Source organism: Acanthamoeba castellanii (assembly GCF_000313135.1).
Source record: "Acanthamoeba castellanii str. Neff unplaced genomic scaffold scf7180000084762, whole genome shotgun sequence".
Taxonomy (NCBI): domain Eukaryota; phylum Discosea; order Longamoebia; family Acanthamoebidae; genus Acanthamoeba; species Acanthamoeba castellanii.
Genome location: NW_004457518.1, coordinates 135,896 through 152,546, shown reverse-complemented (window position 1 = coordinate 152,546; position 16,651 = coordinate 135,896). Strand labels below are relative to the sequence as shown.

Sequence of the window (16,651 nt, the reverse complement as noted above, 5' to 3'; positions counted from 1 at the left end):
GATAGTGGCTGATCGCACGGCGGGTCCGCACGATGGACGATACAGCACGAATGAGGAGAAAAAAGAGAACTAACAATACGAGGACTTGTTTAATCTTTTATCTTCTTGTATTTCGTTACACGGTAACTAAAAAGAATAAATGATTAAACATACAGAGTGGCTCGAACCGATAGGTAATATGAATCACCGCCGTAGGCGGTGACAGTAGCCAGCCACCCTTTCCTCTGTCCGCGTCCGGTCCTTGGTGGACTCAAGGAGGACTTGAAGGTGGAGCGTTCCAGTCCGACAGACCACTCCAATTGCCTTTGAAATGTGTGGTTTTATTGGGGAAGATTGTGTGCTCGCCTAGAACCCGGGCGGAGCATATGGCTGTCGGGCAAGCAGGGCGGCCGACAACCCGATAAGCTGTTGGTGGAACTGCTCGACCACAGGCGCGCTCTCTCCGTAGATCTCCTTCACGGGTGCCAGCGCGTTCCTACACATGGTGTCAAGCAGGCGCTGGCCGTCGGACCCATCAAACTGCTCCAGGGGGGTGACGAGGATGTCGGTGAAACGGATGTGGAAGATGGTCTCCTGCAGGAAGTGCGTGCCTCGCGGTGGCACGGTACCGATGAGGCGCGTCGCCTCGGCAGCATGAATCCATGCGAGGTCCTCCCTCCCCGCGACGATGAGCGCCCGGGCGTAGTTGCTCCTGATGTGGGCCTCCATGACGACGTGTTCGGGAAGGTCGCGAGTGAACAGGAGGGAGCGATCGAGCCACTCGATGGCGGCTTCGAGGTGGCTGGGCACGCTTCGGGCCAACATGCGCAGCCCCATGGACAGCAGGTTGGCCGCCTCCGCCAGCTTCCACGCGTGGCCCTCGGGAAGCACCGCGGCTAACGCGGCAAGCTGGTCGCGGTGTGGTGGTCGATAACCTCGCGACGATGGCTCGGCGCGTAGGTGCGCCATGAGGGCAGCGTACAGCCCGCGGACAGCGCTGTGGAGCAGCTGAGGGCCCTTGCGCGGTATCGTCAGGGCGTACCACATGCGCATACAGACGTTGCCTGCAATATGAGGCCAGCCTGTGATCTTGTAGGCCAGCTGGAAGAGCGCGTCAGAGGTTTCGAAATCTCGGTCCATCCACAGGGCAGCGTTGCCGAGGTGGATGAGGAGACCCGCCAGCTTTTCGCAATCCTCGGCGTCCACTTGCCTGCGGCGGAGCACAACTGCCGCGCTCACCGACCGCTTGCCCGCGAGGTTGCACAGGAACGCCTTGGCTGTCTCCATCGTGTCCGATCGGAACAACTGCCAACAACATACCACAGGTCAAACATATACACTGGGTCTGACTTTGTGAAGTTGAGTTGGGCGCACCTGCAATGCTGCGTGCCAGACGTGAGCTCGCCACTGCGGCTTGGTACCGTAGCGTTCTTCCTTTGCCCCGGCCTCGTAGTAGAAGAACCAGGCCAGCGCTAGAATGGGCGGCGGGGCCGCGATGGTCGTGCGGATCTCGTGCAGCTCGCTGATCGCGTGCTTGATGGCCTCTGGAAGGGCTAAGGGGAGAAGCCGGGTGAAGATGCCTTCTGGATCAACCCACACGTTTTGCCTATGCGCCGGCATCGCCACGTCGGACCAGACCACCTCCGTGAACCGGATCGAGCGGAAGAACTTGGTCAGCTCGGCCCGGACTACGTCTCTCGGTGTGGTGGGCTTGGTGCGCTGGGTCTGCTCCAGGAGTTTTTTGAGAGAGGGGTCGGGCAGGTAGAAAGCCGAGGGGTGTTCGCTGCGGTCAGCGAGCCGCACGTAGATCCACTGCACGAGCGGCAAGAGCTCGCGGAGGAACGTCAACTCCCTGTCCCGCTTCTGGGTTCCACGGCGAGCTGTGGCGGCTGCGAAAGAGAGGCCACCGTCAACAAAGGACCAAAGAAAAAAAAGCAAACAAAACAAAAGCGGTGGCGATGAGGGTTAGGGGCGCACCTAGAGCTCTCGCTCCAGGGTTAGGGGGGTTGTAGCGGGTCGGTGCGTGGTACATGTGGCTGTATGACTTTTGGTCCAGGCCGAGCCATTTTAGTCTTACGGTTGATCCGCAATCTCTGTGTCGACAGGCAATATTTTCGGAGCCACCAATCGGTGCGTTCACAGCTTTGGCACGACTAAAGTTGACTAAATCACAGTGCAATATTTAAAGCTCACCATACCGGGAACTTATGCATTCTCCAACGCTCTCTCAAACGCACCGCAACACCACCAGCGATGGGAAACTCACAGTCTCGAAATGCGGCCTCCACCGGAATGATCCTGCTCGGCGCAGGACTGGCACCCTTCACCGGCGGAGCGAGCCTTGCCCTGACCGTCTACGGAGCGGGCCGCGTCGTGGCGGAGGAAACGGTCATCGCAAGCCAAAGCCACGTCGCCCCAGTCTACAATCTCATTCCCGACTCGAGCGAACTCAGGAACGAACGAGTGGTCTTGCTGGAGGTCATGTACTGCCACATCGTCGGTGACGACATCGGTGGCGAGATGGCGGACGCGGGAGCCACCCTTCTCGCGCGTGGCATGCTGATCACGACACAGGCCGCGCACCACCACTACGTCATCCTCACGCTCGAATCGGGGGCGCTTGTCTACATGGACAAGCACAACAAGCGCAACATTCGCGTGCGCACGGACAAGAAGGGGTTGAACATCGTCGGGGACCGGTGGCTGCGCGGCGAAGTGCTCAAGTCCACAGCCCCCACTAGATGGGGCGGGAACGTAAGCCTGAACGACCTCGTCAACAAGGCCTCGAGCAGTAACCTCGAATATTACCACCTTATCGACAGCAACTGCCAGCATTTCGCCGAGGAGCTCTACCAATTCGTCCAAGCGTGATTGAAGAAGGGTTTACGCTTCAAAAATCGCATTTAGACCAAGCCAAAATAGGCAGCTACACTGAGAATCCCGCGGCCGTGGGGTCGACCTGGGCGTTAAAGTACACGACGAGCTCGTCCATGGACGGTCTCTTGCGGGCCTTCTGGTGCCAGCAGGCCTGGAGCATCTTGCCGAAGTGGTCGGGGCAGTCGCCGGGAATCGTGGGGCGCACGCCGCGGGTGATCTCCTGGATGAGCTGGTAGAAGGGCTTCTCGCCGCCGTTGGGAGCCTCGTAGGGCCGCTTCTGAGTCAGCACCTGCCACATGACGATACCGAACGAGTACACGTCGGCCTTGGCGTCGTATCGGAAGCCCTCCTCCTTGGCGGCCGGTTGGTCTTCCGCGGTGGACAGAGGGGCGGCCAGGGTCTCGGGGGCCATCCACACGGGGCTGCCGCATCGCGTCATGGTGTCGAGCTTGGTTGTGGCAAAGCCGAAGTCGCCCACCTTGACGGCCCCGTTGCTGTCGATGAGCAGGTTGGAGGGCTTGATGTCCCGGTGCACGATGCCCCGCTCGTGCAGGAAGCCCAGGCCCAGAGCCGTGTCGCGAAGTATCCGCATCTTGTCCTCATACCGCAGAGCCTTGGCCTTGCCGCCGTACAGCAGCTGCTCGAGGCTGCCCTTTGGCATCAGCTCCATCACCAGGCACGTGCCTGCGCTCGAGTGCGAGAGGCCGATGAGCTTGACGATGTGCGGGTGGTCCAGGTCGGACAGGATGGCGGCCTCGCGCCGTATGCCCAGCATGGCCGCGTCGTTGATCTGGGTGCCGAAGAGGGTCTTGATCGCGACGGCGGTGCCCAGGTAGCTGCCCGTGTACACGCGGCCGTAGGTGCCCTCGCCGATGCTGTCCTTCTCGTTGGTCGACAGCTTTTTCGGGTCGATGATGAAGCTGCACGAGTTGGACGTGCATAGGCCGTCCATCGCGTACGCCGAGCCGCCCCAGTCGAACATGGCCGTCGAGCCCTCGTTGCCGCAGTCGTCGTCGTCGTCGTCGTCATCATCATTTTCGTTCGGTTCGTCGTCATCTTCGTTCTCTGCTGCCTGGCCGAAGAGCACGCGCGCGTAGGCGCCGCGCTCAGAGAACGAAAGCGACGCCTCAGTCTCACGGGCCAACTGCACGAACTCCTTCGAGCACTCGATGCGCTGCGGGGCGCAGTGCGCGCAGACCATGCAGGCCTCCTTGTAGTCCTTGTCGACGTAGCTTGTCTTGAGGAAGTCGTCCGGAGGCGCGCGGCACTGGCCTCGCTTGACGGAAATGCCCACCCGCGAGCGGCCCTCGAGCGTGTCGTGCTGCAGGGCGTCGGTCTGCACAGCGACAGCGAAGGCCACGGCCGCGCTGGGCGAGTGGAAGGCCAGCATGCAGGTTCCGCCGCTGTTGAGCTGCGACGGGGAGAAGAGGTGGCCGCGGTGCTCGCCGGCCCGACGACGGATGATCCGCATGTAGGCCGCGATCGCGTCGCTGGCCACGTCCGCGTCGGCGTGCCACACCTCGGCGAACCGCCGGAGGTCGCACACTACGAACGACACGTCGGTTCGGGGCACCGACAGCGGCGCCTTGGCTGCCGCCTCTCCACCGCCGCCGCCCATTCGGCCGGCCACGACCGGCAGGCCGACATCATCATCGCCGTTTGTGGACGTCGAGCGCTCGTTCTTGCTGCTCGACGACATCGAGATCGTGTCGCCCAGGCCGGTGGTGGTCAGGTTGCTATCGTAGCCGGCCATCAGGGTCGAGTGGGTGGTGCTGCTGCTGCTGCTGCGGCTCGTGCCCGCGCCGGCCTCCTTGCTCAGGTCGGCCAGCTGGGTCATGATCTCGAGGAACGTGGGTCGCATGGTGTAGTCCTGGCTCCAGCAGCGCTCCAGGATCTCCACGAGCCTCTGCTCCTCAACGCTCAGATAGCCGTACTTGTGCAGGGCCGACGGGCGCAGCTGATCGCGGATGACGGAGACGGCGATCTGGGCGGGGCTGAGGCCGGTGTAAGGGTAGGCCCGCGTGACGAGCTCCCACATGACGACGCCGAACGAGTAGACGTCGGCGAGCGAGTGGTCGACGTTGGGATCCTCAGAGAGCACCTCGGGGGCCGACCAGTGAATGGTGCCCTGCGCCACGGTGTCGGCGCCCTTGCCCAGCGAGTCCTTGAAGGCGGTGAGCCCGAAGTCGCCCACCTTGACGTTCCACTTGTTGTCGAGCAGCAGATTGAGCGACTTGAGGTCGCGATGCACGATGCCCGACGAGTGGAGGAAGTGCATGCCCTTGGCCGCCTGGTACAGGATCTTGACCTTGAGCTTGGGCGGGATGCTCGCCACCAGCTCGTTGTGGATCAGATCCCTGCGTGCAACAACCAATCGCCAAGCGTCAACACAACTAACAACCAAAGAATGGAGGAATGGGGGGGAAGGAATGTGAGGTATGTGCACATACCAGAGGGAGCCGAGAGCCATGTACTCCATGACAATGCACATGTTGGGAGGCTTGGTGCAGGCGGCCATGAAGAGGACCACGTTGGGGTGCCGCAGCCGGGCCATGGTGCGCGCCTCGTCCTTGAAGCTGGCCTCCATCTCGCGCGTCACGTCGGCGCGCTTGATCACCTTGACCGCCACCTCGGTGCCCTTCCACATGGCCTTGTGCACCTCGCCGTAGCTGCCGTTGCCCAGCGACTCGCCGAACTCGAGCATCTCGGGCAGGATCTGCCAGTCCTCCTGGGCGTTGTTCCGCCGCCGCTGCTGCCAGCAGACGAAGACCACCACCAGGGCCAGCACCAGGAGCAGCAGCAGCGCCAGCGGTATGATCACGCTCAGCAGCACGATGAGGACCGTGTCGGCGGACGACGAGTCCTGCTTCCACTCCTCGCACCACGCGCCCGTGCGGCCCTCGTCGCAGAAGCAGCTGCCCTGGATGCAGCTGCCCATGTCCGAGCACAGGGTGCCGTTGTGGATGCAGCCGGCCAGCGCGCTCACAGGCTCGTCGTCGCACTTGATGTCGGCGACGTAGTTGAGGAGCATGGCCTTGACGAAGGGACCCGAGGCCGAGGGCACGCCCAGGCCCGACGCGAAGATGGTGCCCAGGGCGTCGGCCGAGGTCTGGCTCCAGTAGAGCCACTCGACGAGGGACTCGAGCCGGGCGCAGTCGCCCTGCTGGCGGGTGTCCAGCAGGAGCGAGTTGACGGTGAGGATGGGCCAGCTGTTGGGGCCGGGCGCCCAGAAGATCTCGACGGGGCTCTCGGCGATGAGGGCGTTGATAGACGAGGCCATGGTGTCCTGGCTCACCGCTACGGTCTCGCCGTCGCGGTTGATCATGCTCGCAGGCTTGGCCTGGCGCTCCTTGGCGTCGTAGTTGGAGGTCCACATGGCGAGCGAGTTGGGCGTGTCCTGCACCACCTGCATGACGTCGAGGCTGTCCACGCCCACGGTGTTGGGGTTGTCCGCGGCCGGGAAGTCGATCGTGTAGCCCCAGTTGATGTTCTGGCTGAACTCGGGCACGACGAGGGACAGGGCGCGAGAGTAGATGTAGGTGATGGTGCTGAAGGTGGACTGGTAGATGAGCCGGATGTCGGCGTTGGGCAGCGAGCCGTTGAGGAGCGGGTTGAGCGCGACGATGTCCGGGTGGTTCCACTTGGTGATGCGGTCCATGTAGATGTCGGAGATGACCTCCATGGAGAGCACCAGCGAGGCCAGGCCCGAGATGGCCGGGATGTTGTAGGCCGGCGCGATGGCCATGGCCGTGAACGGCACCGGCTTCACGTGGGGCATCGCCAGCTGATCGGCCGGCGACAGCGCCGTCGAGATGATGGCAAAGTCGGCCTCGCGGGCCTTGAGCGCCGCGATGCCGCCCGCCGTCGTGCTCCCGAAGTACTTGAGGCTGAACGAATTGCTGCTGAACGACTGCGTCAGCGTCTGGTAGACCTCGTTGGGCGACCCGTTGCCGAACAGGATGCCCTTGCCCACCGCCGGCACGCCGTTGCACAGCACGCTCTGCAGAAGATTGGTCCCCAGCCGCTTGTAGCCGAACGACAGCGCGTAGAAGCCCAGCTGGCCGGCCGACCCCGCAGCGGCGCTGTTGATCTGCGACCAGCTCAGAAAGGAGAGGGTCTCGCGGATGTAGAGGCAGTCCACCTTCTTCTCCACCAGCCGGCGGTTAAGCCGCATCGTGGCCAGTACCATGTTGGCCAGCGGCCACGACCCGTTGGCGGCCGTGTTGACGATCGACAGCTTCTGCGTCATCGTCGCATTGGCGGCGAGGGTGCCCATGGCCGCGGCCACCGATGCCGCGTTGGCCTTGACCTTGTAGCCCGCGCGGTTCATCATCGACGCGTGCGGGAGGCCCCTCTTGCTGGCCTCCTCGATGGGGCAGTAGGTGATGGCGCCGTCGGTGGCATTTACCGAACCCACCGGGTCGGCCGCTTCGACCGCGGCCGGGCACGCGGCGAGGGCCAACGTGAGGTTGCCGCCGTACGACGAGTCGAGCCACGCGCCAAAGGCCGGGCTGGCCGAGCGCAGGGCCGCTTCCAGCACATCGCCGATGTTGCCGGGGCTGTTGCGCCGGGACGAGTAGACCAGCGTGATGGGTCCGGCGAAGCCACCCAGCAACGTCGGGTTGAGACCCGTTACGAGCGGGTGGTCCCAATGGGTGACGGTACCGTTCAGAATGCCCACGAGAATGGCGGCGCTGAGGACCAGCTCAGTCTCGTTGCCCGTGTTGAGCGCGTCGAGCCGGTAGCCGAGCGCGACGGCGGTGGCGGCGACGGGCACCTGGACCAGCGCGTCGGTGGAGCTGTTGTAGGGGGTGCCGCCGGGGGGGCCACAGGCGTCGTCGGTGGCCATGGGGTACGAAGTCGACACAAAATCGACCAGGCCCTGGTCGTAGAGGGCGAGGGCTTGGCAGGTGTCGGCCGGGGGGGCCAGAGAGTAGGCCAGCTTGACGTCATCGCGCTGGAAGGCGTAGTCGGTCGACAAGCGCTCGAAGAGCGCAGCGTGGAAGGGTCCAGAGCCCACCAGGACCAGGCCCTGCGCGGCCTGGAGAGTGAAAAAAAGGGCCAACACGACGGCCAGGACGAAGAGGCCCTGGTGCCCCATGATGGCAGCTGCTTCAAAGTTGTTCTTTTCTTTGGCGGAGTGGTTGTTGGAAAGGTACCCTTTCGCTACTCCGCGACCTAAGTAAGTGCTCGAGGCAACATGGTGATGATTGGCCGATGCGTGTATGGCGGAAGAGGATGATAGGCCAGATTGCTCCAACTTTAGTTTTAGGTATCAACCCTAATTAGAGTTCTACCCAGAAAAGCGCTGAAACATTTCGCCGGCCAATCGGCTGCCGGCTCGGCAATACACGAGCTCGTTTTTGTTACCTTGTTGCAAGGTCCTACTTCTAATTGGTGCACCTCGCGAGTTCTGATAGCGGGATTGCCTAGTCGGCACGAGGTCTCCGTAGCATGCACTGACGCAAATGGAGAGTGATCGCTGAGTTTCCACCTTTGATTACCAGGTCAAAATAGAGTTGATGGCGGCTGGCACGAAGTGTGCGTCAACGGCTCAGCTCCACCATTACTCCACTCACGGCTACACCGTTACGTCGCCGATAGGGGAGTGCCAAGGCGCGATGCTTTCGCCTTTTCACTGCAGTCTGTCCAGGTATAAAAGTGAGTTGCCCTCAAAGGGCCAAGCAACAGAAACCTCAACACACTTCAACCCAACACACATTCACTCTCAGTCAGAGTACTCTCGCACCGCACTGCTACCTACCGGAGCTCCCCAGTCCACCATGAGAGCCGCCACCTACACCACGGTCGCGATTGTCGGGGCCGCCCTCGCGGTCCTGATGATGATCACAATGGCATCGGCCCAGAACGTGGTCTACGGAGGCGAGAGCCCGCAGAGCCAGTTCAACGGCAACGAGGCCAAGCTGCGCAACGCGGTCCTCAAGTACGCCGGCGCGTGGGCCAAGCCCAACCGGACCGAGCTGGCCCAGGTGCTCGCTACCGACGTCCTCGTGGCCTACCCGGCGGCCAAGCTCGACTACGCCGCCACGCTCGAGGCCTTCGACACCTTTGTCGCCCAGTACACCAACACCACGGTCGTGATCCCGCAGGGCGGCATCATGGCCGATTGGAAGGACCGTCGCGTGAGCGTGCAGTGGAAGTTCTCCACTCATGTGCGCAGCACCGGTGTGCGTCAGGTGGTCAACGCCGCCATCGTAGGCAAGCTGCGCGCGGTCGGTAACGGCAACAAACAGGTGATCCAGCTCGTCGAGTGGCTCGAGTTCGCCGACGCCGGCCGCGTGCCGGTCCTCCAAGCCGCCGGCGTGCTCTCCTACGAAGACGGGGTCGACGCCGTGCAGAAGCCTTGGCCCGCGTTTGTGCCCGGCAAGGAGCAGTGCAAGGCGGTCGTCAAGGCCAAGTGCCCGCTGCCCACCTACACCGACGGCAAGATCCACTGGAACCTCATCCCGGCGACCGGCCAGCTGCCGCCGGCCTACTTCGACTCGGTGGGCGTCTACGATCCCGAGCGTCGGGTCTTCTACATGAACGGCGGTCTGACCGAGTCGACCCAGGTGACCCAGGCCAAGCTGTCCAACGCCACCTTCGTGCTCAACGTCGATGACCAGGAGTGGTTCCAGCTGACCGACGTCGACGGCCCGGCCGCCCGATGCGACGCCACCATGGCCATGGGCAGCTCGAGCAACCTGGTGCGTGTCATCGGCGGCCGCGGCGCCTTCCGCACGCCCGACCCCAAGAACCCGGGCCAGTTCATCGACACCATCCAGCACAACGAGTACGTCTACAACGCCGCGACGGGCGCCTGGACCGAGATCCCGCTGCGCCACGTCGAGGCCGACCTGGTGGCCCGCGCCGCCGCGGCCCGCTTCTACCGCGTCGACCCGGCCACCGGCGAGCGTCAGACCTGCATCTTCGGCGGCCTCGGCAACACGCTGCCCCGCTTCTTCGCCCAGACCAAGGGCGTCTTCTCCGACATCATTGTCCACACCCCCTCGCAGGGTTGGCGCGTCGTGGAGCCCGCTGCCGGCTCGCCCGTCCCGCTGGGCCGCGCGTGGGCCAACACGGCCTACATCCCCGAGCTCGACTTGCTGCTGGTCCACGCCGGCTTCGGCAACCAGAGCCAGAACACGTCCATCACGCCCGACCCCAGCCTGCCGCTTGACTGGGTAGACTCGAACGTGTACGACGACCTGTGGGCCTTTGACTTTGGCACCCGCGTCTGGACCCGCCTCAACCTGCCCGGCCCCAAGCCCCGCGAACGCTCGGGCGGCATCGGCGTGTGGGACCCGGTGCACAAGGCCATGATCATCTTCGGTGGCTACAACTTCTTCGGCAACGGCACCACCGACTTCTGGGCGCTCAATGTCAACTTCACCGACATCGGGGCCAGCCGCTGGGAGGACCTCAGCCTGCGCGTCGAGGGCAGCATTCCCGTCGGCAGGATCGGTGCCGCGCACTTCGACCGCGTCACGCCCGAGGGCTTCGAGATCTGGATCGTGGGCGGCGCCGACAAGGACGCCCGCTTCGACTCGCCCCCCAGCGCCGACATCTACCGCGTCGTCCTCCCCACCGTCCTCGCTCCGGTCTGAGCGCGTAACCTCGCGGTTCAGCCTATAATAATTCTCTCATTTTCGTGTGTAAAGATAGAAACCAGTAAATATATATATTTTTGTACCATAACCCTTTCTGGCCTCTATTACATCCCCTTCTTGTCCCACAAATAAATAATAAAACACAAAGCGAGAGGAAAACAAAAGGAAAAAAAAAAAGAGCAACACCCATCCGCTCTTGTAGCTTTGTCCTTCCCTTTCAATCTCCAACATTTGCACACATCGGCAGCGGTCGTCTCGAGCGGAGGCGTAACGTTTACTTGACCGTCCTGCTCCAGCACCAGTGACTTTACCGACGTTGACAACGAGGAGGACTACCCGCTTGGTGGGGCGTCGTCTTTGTCGTGTGCATGACGCATGATGTATGTGTCGCCGTTTGAACCGCTGCGACCACAAGTCTTGTCATCTTGACCACGAGCCAATCCCACCGGTTTGGTTGCCCAAGGAGAGTGGAGGACCAGGTGGCCGGTGGTCTTCAAAAGCTTGGCTGCCTCTTCGCATGCGCTATTGCTCTATTGCCTCAAACCCAAAGTACTCACCAGCAAGCCATGTACAACGCTCGCCACCTCTCCTTCTTGGCGGTGGTCGCCTGCTTCGTCCTTGGGCTGACGATTCGGCCTTCCTCCGCCGTCTCGGGTACCTCAACTAAGTCTCCCGCAAGTCTCTCCGCTTTGGACCACCCTTGACTTTTTCCCTCTGCTATGAGAGGCCTGCCTGACCACATCTTTGTGGTGGCAGTGTCAGTGTGCACGAGCGGATGCGACTACGCCAACCTCACCTCTGCCTTCGCCAGCCTGTTGCAACAAGGACCCAACGTCACGAACGTGGTCAACGTCGCTGCGGGCACCTACAACGAGAACGGTCGCGTGTCTTCTTACTCCGTCATCTTGAAGTACGTACGACGTAGCTTCTTGCCCCGAAGTGGTGAAGCTTGAGACAACTGACTGAGATCGGCTGATGATTTCTATTTACTATCAGCATTGATCCAGCTGGCGTCACGCTGGTGACGACGAACCGATGGACCTCCCTGGTAAACGTGGTTGGTGCTCTGACCATCCAAGGCGGTCCTCTCACCATTTACGGCTTGGGTACGTACCAGTCCATCCAATGGTCGTCAACACTCGTAACCCCCCAAGATTGAGAGAACGCATCATCACTGTGATGAATAGGACTTAGCGTGGAATCAGGCAAAGGTCCGTTCAACCTCGCCACCCCGCTCACCCTCATCGACTGCTACCAGGGTACCCTTTCCACAACTTTGTTCAATAATGTGCGATGGGCGATGTGATAATAACCACAACTCGTGCCTGTGACACACAGGTCTTTCGCTGGGCTATGGTGTGGTCTTCAACCAAAACGCGCCTCTCAACATCACCTTGGCGGGTGACAGCATGAGCAACTATGGTACGCATAGGGATCGCTCACTCCCTCCTTGATTCACCAGCCCGCCCTTCTCACTATATATACATATGTCTGATCTCATCATCCAGCCGTCTTGGCCAGTGGTACTTGGTACCAAAACGAGAACGTGGACGTTGACTGCGCCAACAAGATGTGTTGGGGTAGCGCACTCTCTTCTTCCCTCTCTGGTGTTCCTTCTCTCTTTTTTGGGGCTAATCCATTTTTTCACCGCCTCAGCCATGCATGAGTCGTACGGCTGCACCTGGTACCAGAGAGCGAACGTGTCCGTACGCCGAGCCGGCAGGTCCAGCCTGGGTACGTCAGTTAACAGCTGAGCAAGAAGATAGTGGGGTGGTGGTGAAGACAGCTCACAGTCCTTCTTTTCCAGCATTCTATGTGTACGACCACACGACGTGGATTCAAGAGGGTGACGTCTATGTGGAAGCCTACGACGCCACAGCTATCTATCTCGTGGACGGAAGCTATTGGAACCAAACCGGCACCGTCACCGTCGCCCTTGGCCAGTCCGCTGATGGTTCGTTCACTACACCAGGCTCAGTCCACCAGCATCCGCTCCTTACTGATCGCTCGCTCACCTCTGCCCAATGTAGGGGTGTACGTTTCCAAGTCGGTTTGGTTGCAGGGGAACTCGATCACCGTCACGGGAACCAACAAATCAGAGAGTACGTGTTTTCCCACAACAGCACTACTCTCTGTTGTCTTGTCTGGCCACAACTCACGCCTTAGCCTTTCATCAGCGGACAAAACGGGCGTGTACATCAGCGGGGGAATCTGGAATCAGACAGGCCCGGCCTCGATTGACCTCGGTAAAAGTTCTACCGGTACCCTCTTCTTTCTGACGCGATGAAGTGCAGGAGCGACGCAACACACAGACGGCTGAGCTGACATCATCATCATCGCTGTCATCATCATCATCATCAGGCGTTGTATTGTCCTTCAACGCTTCATGGACTCAAACTGGCGATGTCACCATTCTCAACTACATCTACGGCAGCGGTTTGTTCCCACTTTTATTCTATTCTATTCCCTATATTGCCCCTCGTGTGTGTGTGTGCCAACACATTTCCTCCACAGGTGTGAACTCCTACACTTCCGTTCCATCTTCGTCGTGGTTCGCGCAAGGGAACACCACGATCAATGCCGAGACCGGCGGAATAGGAGTCAACTTTCAGGCCGAAGATGTGCTCTTGGTATCAGGCACCATATTCGTCTCTGCTGTCAACCAGACATGTACGCCTCCTCTCTAACTGTGCTCCTTGACCCCTTCTGCTGTCGCTGACTTTAGAACGCTTGACTTGTTTACGTTCACGCTCCAGGTGCCGTAAGCTATGAGCCAGCGATCAGCTGTAACAACTGCACGGGTGCTTACAACATCTCCATCTCTGCTGGCAACACCGTCACTTGTACGCCTCCTTTGAAGACTTGTTGCGCTGCGCGATGGAACCTGCTCACCCAAACCACCGACAATCATCGCTCGGAACCACGCATCACAGACGCGGGTTGCATCAGGCCCTCACCCAGCAGGAGCCCGTCGGCGAGTCCCTCGCGCACGACCCAGTCCCCCACGCCCTCCACCACGCCCACCAGCTCGGCCACGCCCTCCGTCACGAGGACGCCCTCCGTTACGCCCAGCCCAAGCCTCACGCCCAGCCCCACCAGCTCGGCGACTCCATCGACATCGAGGACGCCCTCCATCACCCCGACACCAAGCGCCACACCGAGCCCGAGCAGGTCAGCCACTCCATCGATCTCGGTGACGCCTTCGCCGAGCCCTTCACTGCCTCCCTCGCAGAGTCCTTCCAGATCAGCTTCGCCAAGTCCATCAAAGAAGGGCTGCATTCTCGGCATCCTCTGTTGATCCTCTGCTGCTCTGAGTTTGTGTGGAAACGGGAACCGAGAAGTGGTGTAATAAAGAGCAGCACGCGACAACCTTTCACGGGTACATGACAGGCAGGCGCTGACCTTAGGCCTTGGCCACATCTCTTCCTGCGCTGGCTATTGGGGCCAGGCAGGACCTGAGCTTCCATCGATTGCGGCGTGTGTGTTGTCCCCGCGCAGCCTGCCCGTCACCGCATGAGTGTGAAGAGGAAACAAAGTACTATGTGGGACTGTGGGCCGCACCTGTGGCTGTGGCCTCCCACAGTGGCGTGGCAGTCAGGGCAGACGCCCTCCTCCATGGCCCCTCCGCATTCGCCGATGAAATAAAAGTGTCCCTGCGCACCACCCACCCCAGTGGGTTGGACCAAGACCCAAGATCGCCCAAGGCGAAAGAAGGTGGTGCAGAGCGTACGTTGGGGCATTTGAACCAGTGGCCGCTGCCTCCTTCCTTCGTCATGGCCTGGATGACCAGCTGCAACGTCTTCTTGTCGACGCCCAGTCCCTAAAAGAAAGAATGAAGGAAAAACGTTCGTTAGCGTGCCGTCTCAATCGCCGCCGTATGTACGTACCTCCTGCTGCAGCTTGTCGACCGCTGCGCGCCACCTTTCAGTGTCCGCGAGGGTCGGCCGTTGGTTGGCCCTGAGCTCACGCTCGAGTGTGCCCAGGCGACCGAGCAGGTCTGTCCCCATCTGTTCCTGCCGCACGACCTCGACCAAGAACTCGATCGTGACCTGGTAGAAGTCGCGTGTCATGGCCAGCAGCTCGGGTAGCTCGACATGGACGGCCAGCATGTCCCTCTTCAGCTTGTCCAAGCGGACCGTGTAGATCAGCGGAGCCTTGGCCTTCTCGCCCACATTGCGCCTGAGCCTGATATAGGACGCCACTGTGACAGGCAGCAGCAGCAGCAGCACGAAGACGGTCAGGCCCATCAGGGTGTTTACATCTATGCGACGGGAAGGGGCATATATATACGCATGCTGAGCTGTTGCTGAATCACGTGCAATTCGTCCTCGCCCAGTGGGCGTGACAGACGCTTCTTCAGCTCGTGCATCTCGCGTATCAGTTCTTCTTCGTGCTGCCGACTGTGGTCATTCATCAGCATCAGGACCAGAAGAACGAACAACTGGTGTCAATGGGGCTGTGGCGCGGGAGCGAACGCACCCCTTGTCGAGGTCTGCGATGAGGGCACTCGCCTGCGTCTTGGTCTCTCGGACGGCCTGTCTTAGTTGCTTCTGCCGCTCGCGGAGGCGTCGCTTGACTCCCTCAATGTCCTGCAACTTCTGCTTCACCACATTTCCATACCTGCACATACGCAATCGCACGCACACGCACACGCACACACACACACACACACACACACAATCGCACACGCGCAATGAGGGGAGAGCCGCCTTGACCTAAGTCGGTGGGGGAGTGTGTACCGGTAGGTTTGGCGGATGGGTGTCCTGCAGTTGGGGCAGTGGGGGAGCTGTATGGCGGTGTTCTGGGCCTGCTGGTTCATCCAGCTGTCCAGCCCGCTGACCTCGAACACGTGCTGGCAATCGATCAACTGTCGCACCAGTCCCATCACAACACCACGTCAGTCACGCTCACGCCCGCGCGAGCTCTCACGCTCCATGGGATCAAACCTGGAGAAAGCGATCCGACTCAAGGTCTCGCAGAGGCATCAGAATGATGGTCTCCTCTTCTTCAGGGGTGCAGGTGAAGCACCACGTAGGACACGGCTCGCCGCAGAGACCTGGAAAACCAGGAAAGAAATACAGAGAAAAGCCATCATCAGCTCACAAAGATTGCCAACATGCAAGGTTGAGAGTGGGTGGGGGCGCATTACCAATGCAGGGATGGCCGCAGGGAAGCGCCAACTTGCAGGGCTCGTTGCAAGGAGGGCGGTCGCACGGCTCGCCGCAGAGTGACGGACACGTCACGTGCTCGCAGCGCCAGGCGCAAGGCTCCGTGCCTGCAGCCAGCCGGGCGTGAGTGATGGCCTAATCCTTAGGCGGCGTGAAGGCAGTGGGTGGTGGGGTACATGGAATGCAAGGCATCCGGCACTTTAGGTTGCACGTGCTGTGCACGCACTTGTTGGCGCATTTCCTCTTGCACGGCGGACAGTCTTTGACGCACGGCGAGTCGCACGGATGTCCTGCCCAGAGCGCAGTTAGTCCGGGTGGGTTGGGCGAAAAGAGGACACAAGTGGCGGATGTGTCGTCAAGTTGAAGGCTTACCGCACACGAGTGTCCGCTCGCACTTCTTGGTGCATGCGACGTGGTTGTTGCCCTGCTCGCACGAGCTGCACGTTCCCGTACACGGGTGTCCGCAGGGCAACACTGCCTCGCACTTGGCCTTGCAGACCACCAGCTCAGGTCTGATGAAACAACCAAATTGTCAATCGCGCGCACACAAACAGCACAATTCGGGTCAGTAGCCACCAGAGTTGAATGGAGGGCGAGGAATGTGGGCGTACGCCTGGTGGCAAGGCACGACTGCGTTGTGGCCACACGGCAGGCCCTTGGTGCACGGATAGTCGCACACGCATAGCTCCGGCGCGAGATAGCACGGCTGGCTGGTCGTGTGACCGCAGGGCAGCGTCTTGCGTACTCGCACGCGGCAGTCGCCGCATGGCTGCCAACACTTTAGCGGACAGGCGTGCTGACACTCCCGTTTTTTGGCGCACTTGCTATAGCACTTGATCTCTTCATGCAGCGAGTCATCCGGATGACAGCTGTGGCCCCACCACCCACCACCACCACGCTGTGAGTTGTGCGCGCCAGACCCGTGCTACTGTCGGCGGCGTACTTCAGGGTGCAGGCGTGGCCGCAGGGCAAACGCGAGTCGCACTTGAGCATGCAGCCGCCCATCGGGGCTTTCGC

The 16,651-nt window shown here is 61.1% G+C and overlaps 7 protein-coding genes across 7 annotated transcripts; 3 read left to right on the top strand and 4 right to left on the bottom strand.

The window, feature by feature from the left end:
* Positions 1 to 345: 345 nt before the first annotated feature.
* On the bottom strand, positions 346 to 2,011 carry ACA1_233470 (uncharacterized protein; the record flags this gene model as incomplete). The annotated part of the gene is made up of 3 exons (XM_004340965.1): positions 346 to 1,284; positions 1,354 to 1,859; positions 1,957 to 2,011. 3 exons carry the CDS (start codon positions 2,009 to 2,011, stop codon positions 346 to 348), a joined length of 1,500 nt encoding a protein of 499 aa, XP_004341013.1.
* Positions 2,012 to 2,271: 260 nt separating this feature from the next.
* Positions 2,272 to 2,850, top strand: ACA1_233460 (uncharacterized protein; the record flags this gene model as incomplete). Its single annotated transcript, XM_004340964.1, has 1 exon — positions 2,272 to 2,850. The coding sequence occupies one exon, from the start codon at positions 2,272 to 2,274 to the stop codon at positions 2,848 to 2,850; it is 579 nt and encodes a 192-aa protein (XP_004341012.1).
* Positions 2,851 to 2,905: 55 nt separating this feature from the next.
* On the bottom strand, positions 2,906 to 7,957 carry ACA1_233450 (serine/threonine protein kinase, putative; the record flags this gene model as incomplete). The annotated part of the gene is made up of 2 exons (XM_004340963.1): positions 2,906 to 5,213; positions 5,331 to 7,957. The coding sequence occupies 2 exons, from the start codon at positions 7,955 to 7,957 to the stop codon at positions 2,906 to 2,908; spliced, it is 4,935 nt and encodes a 1,644-aa protein (XP_004341011.1).
* A 553-nt stretch (positions 7,958 to 8,510) lies between these two features.
* Positions 8,511 to 10,463, top strand: ACA1_233440 (uncharacterized protein; the record flags this gene model as incomplete). The annotated part of the gene is made up of 1 exon (XM_004340962.1): positions 8,511 to 10,463. A coding segment is annotated over one exon (1,953 nt), but the record flags the coding sequence as incomplete, so codon positions are not given.
* Positions 10,464 to 11,032: 569 nt separating this feature from the next.
* ACA1_233430 (uncharacterized protein) lies at positions 11,033 to 13,764 on the top strand (the record flags this gene model as incomplete). Its single annotated transcript, XM_004340961.1, has 13 exons — positions 11,033 to 11,120; positions 11,223 to 11,376; positions 11,463 to 11,572; positions 11,654 to 11,725; positions 11,805 to 11,888; positions 12,274 to 12,420; positions 12,497 to 12,568; positions 12,644 to 12,727; positions 12,828 to 12,902; positions 12,981 to 13,136; positions 13,223 to 13,302; positions 13,416 to 13,699; positions 13,725 to 13,764. 13 exons carry the CDS (start codon positions 11,033 to 11,035, stop codon positions 13,762 to 13,764), a joined length of 1,446 nt encoding a protein of 481 aa, XP_004341009.1.
* A 208-nt stretch (positions 13,765 to 13,972) lies between these two features.
* Positions 13,973 to 15,351, bottom strand: ACA1_233420 (uncharacterized protein; the record flags this gene model as incomplete). The annotated part of the gene is made up of 6 exons (XM_004340960.1): positions 13,973 to 14,119; positions 14,197 to 14,286; positions 14,354 to 14,727; positions 14,757 to 14,866; positions 14,946 to 15,086; positions 15,206 to 15,351. 6 exons carry the CDS (start codon positions 15,349 to 15,351, stop codon positions 13,973 to 13,975), a joined length of 1,008 nt encoding a protein of 335 aa, XP_004341008.1.
* A 122-nt stretch (positions 15,352 to 15,473) lies between these two features.
* On the bottom strand, positions 15,474 to 16,639 carry ACA1_233410 (NFX1type zinc finger-containing protein 1, putative; the record flags this gene model as incomplete). Its single annotated transcript, XM_004340959.1, has 6 exons — positions 15,474 to 15,522; positions 15,616 to 15,741; positions 15,834 to 15,924; positions 16,007 to 16,146; positions 16,246 to 16,503; positions 16,578 to 16,639. The coding sequence occupies 6 exons, from the start codon at positions 16,637 to 16,639 to the stop codon at positions 15,474 to 15,476; spliced, it is 726 nt and encodes a 241-aa protein (XP_004341007.1).
* Positions 16,640 to 16,651: the final 12 nt, after the last annotated feature.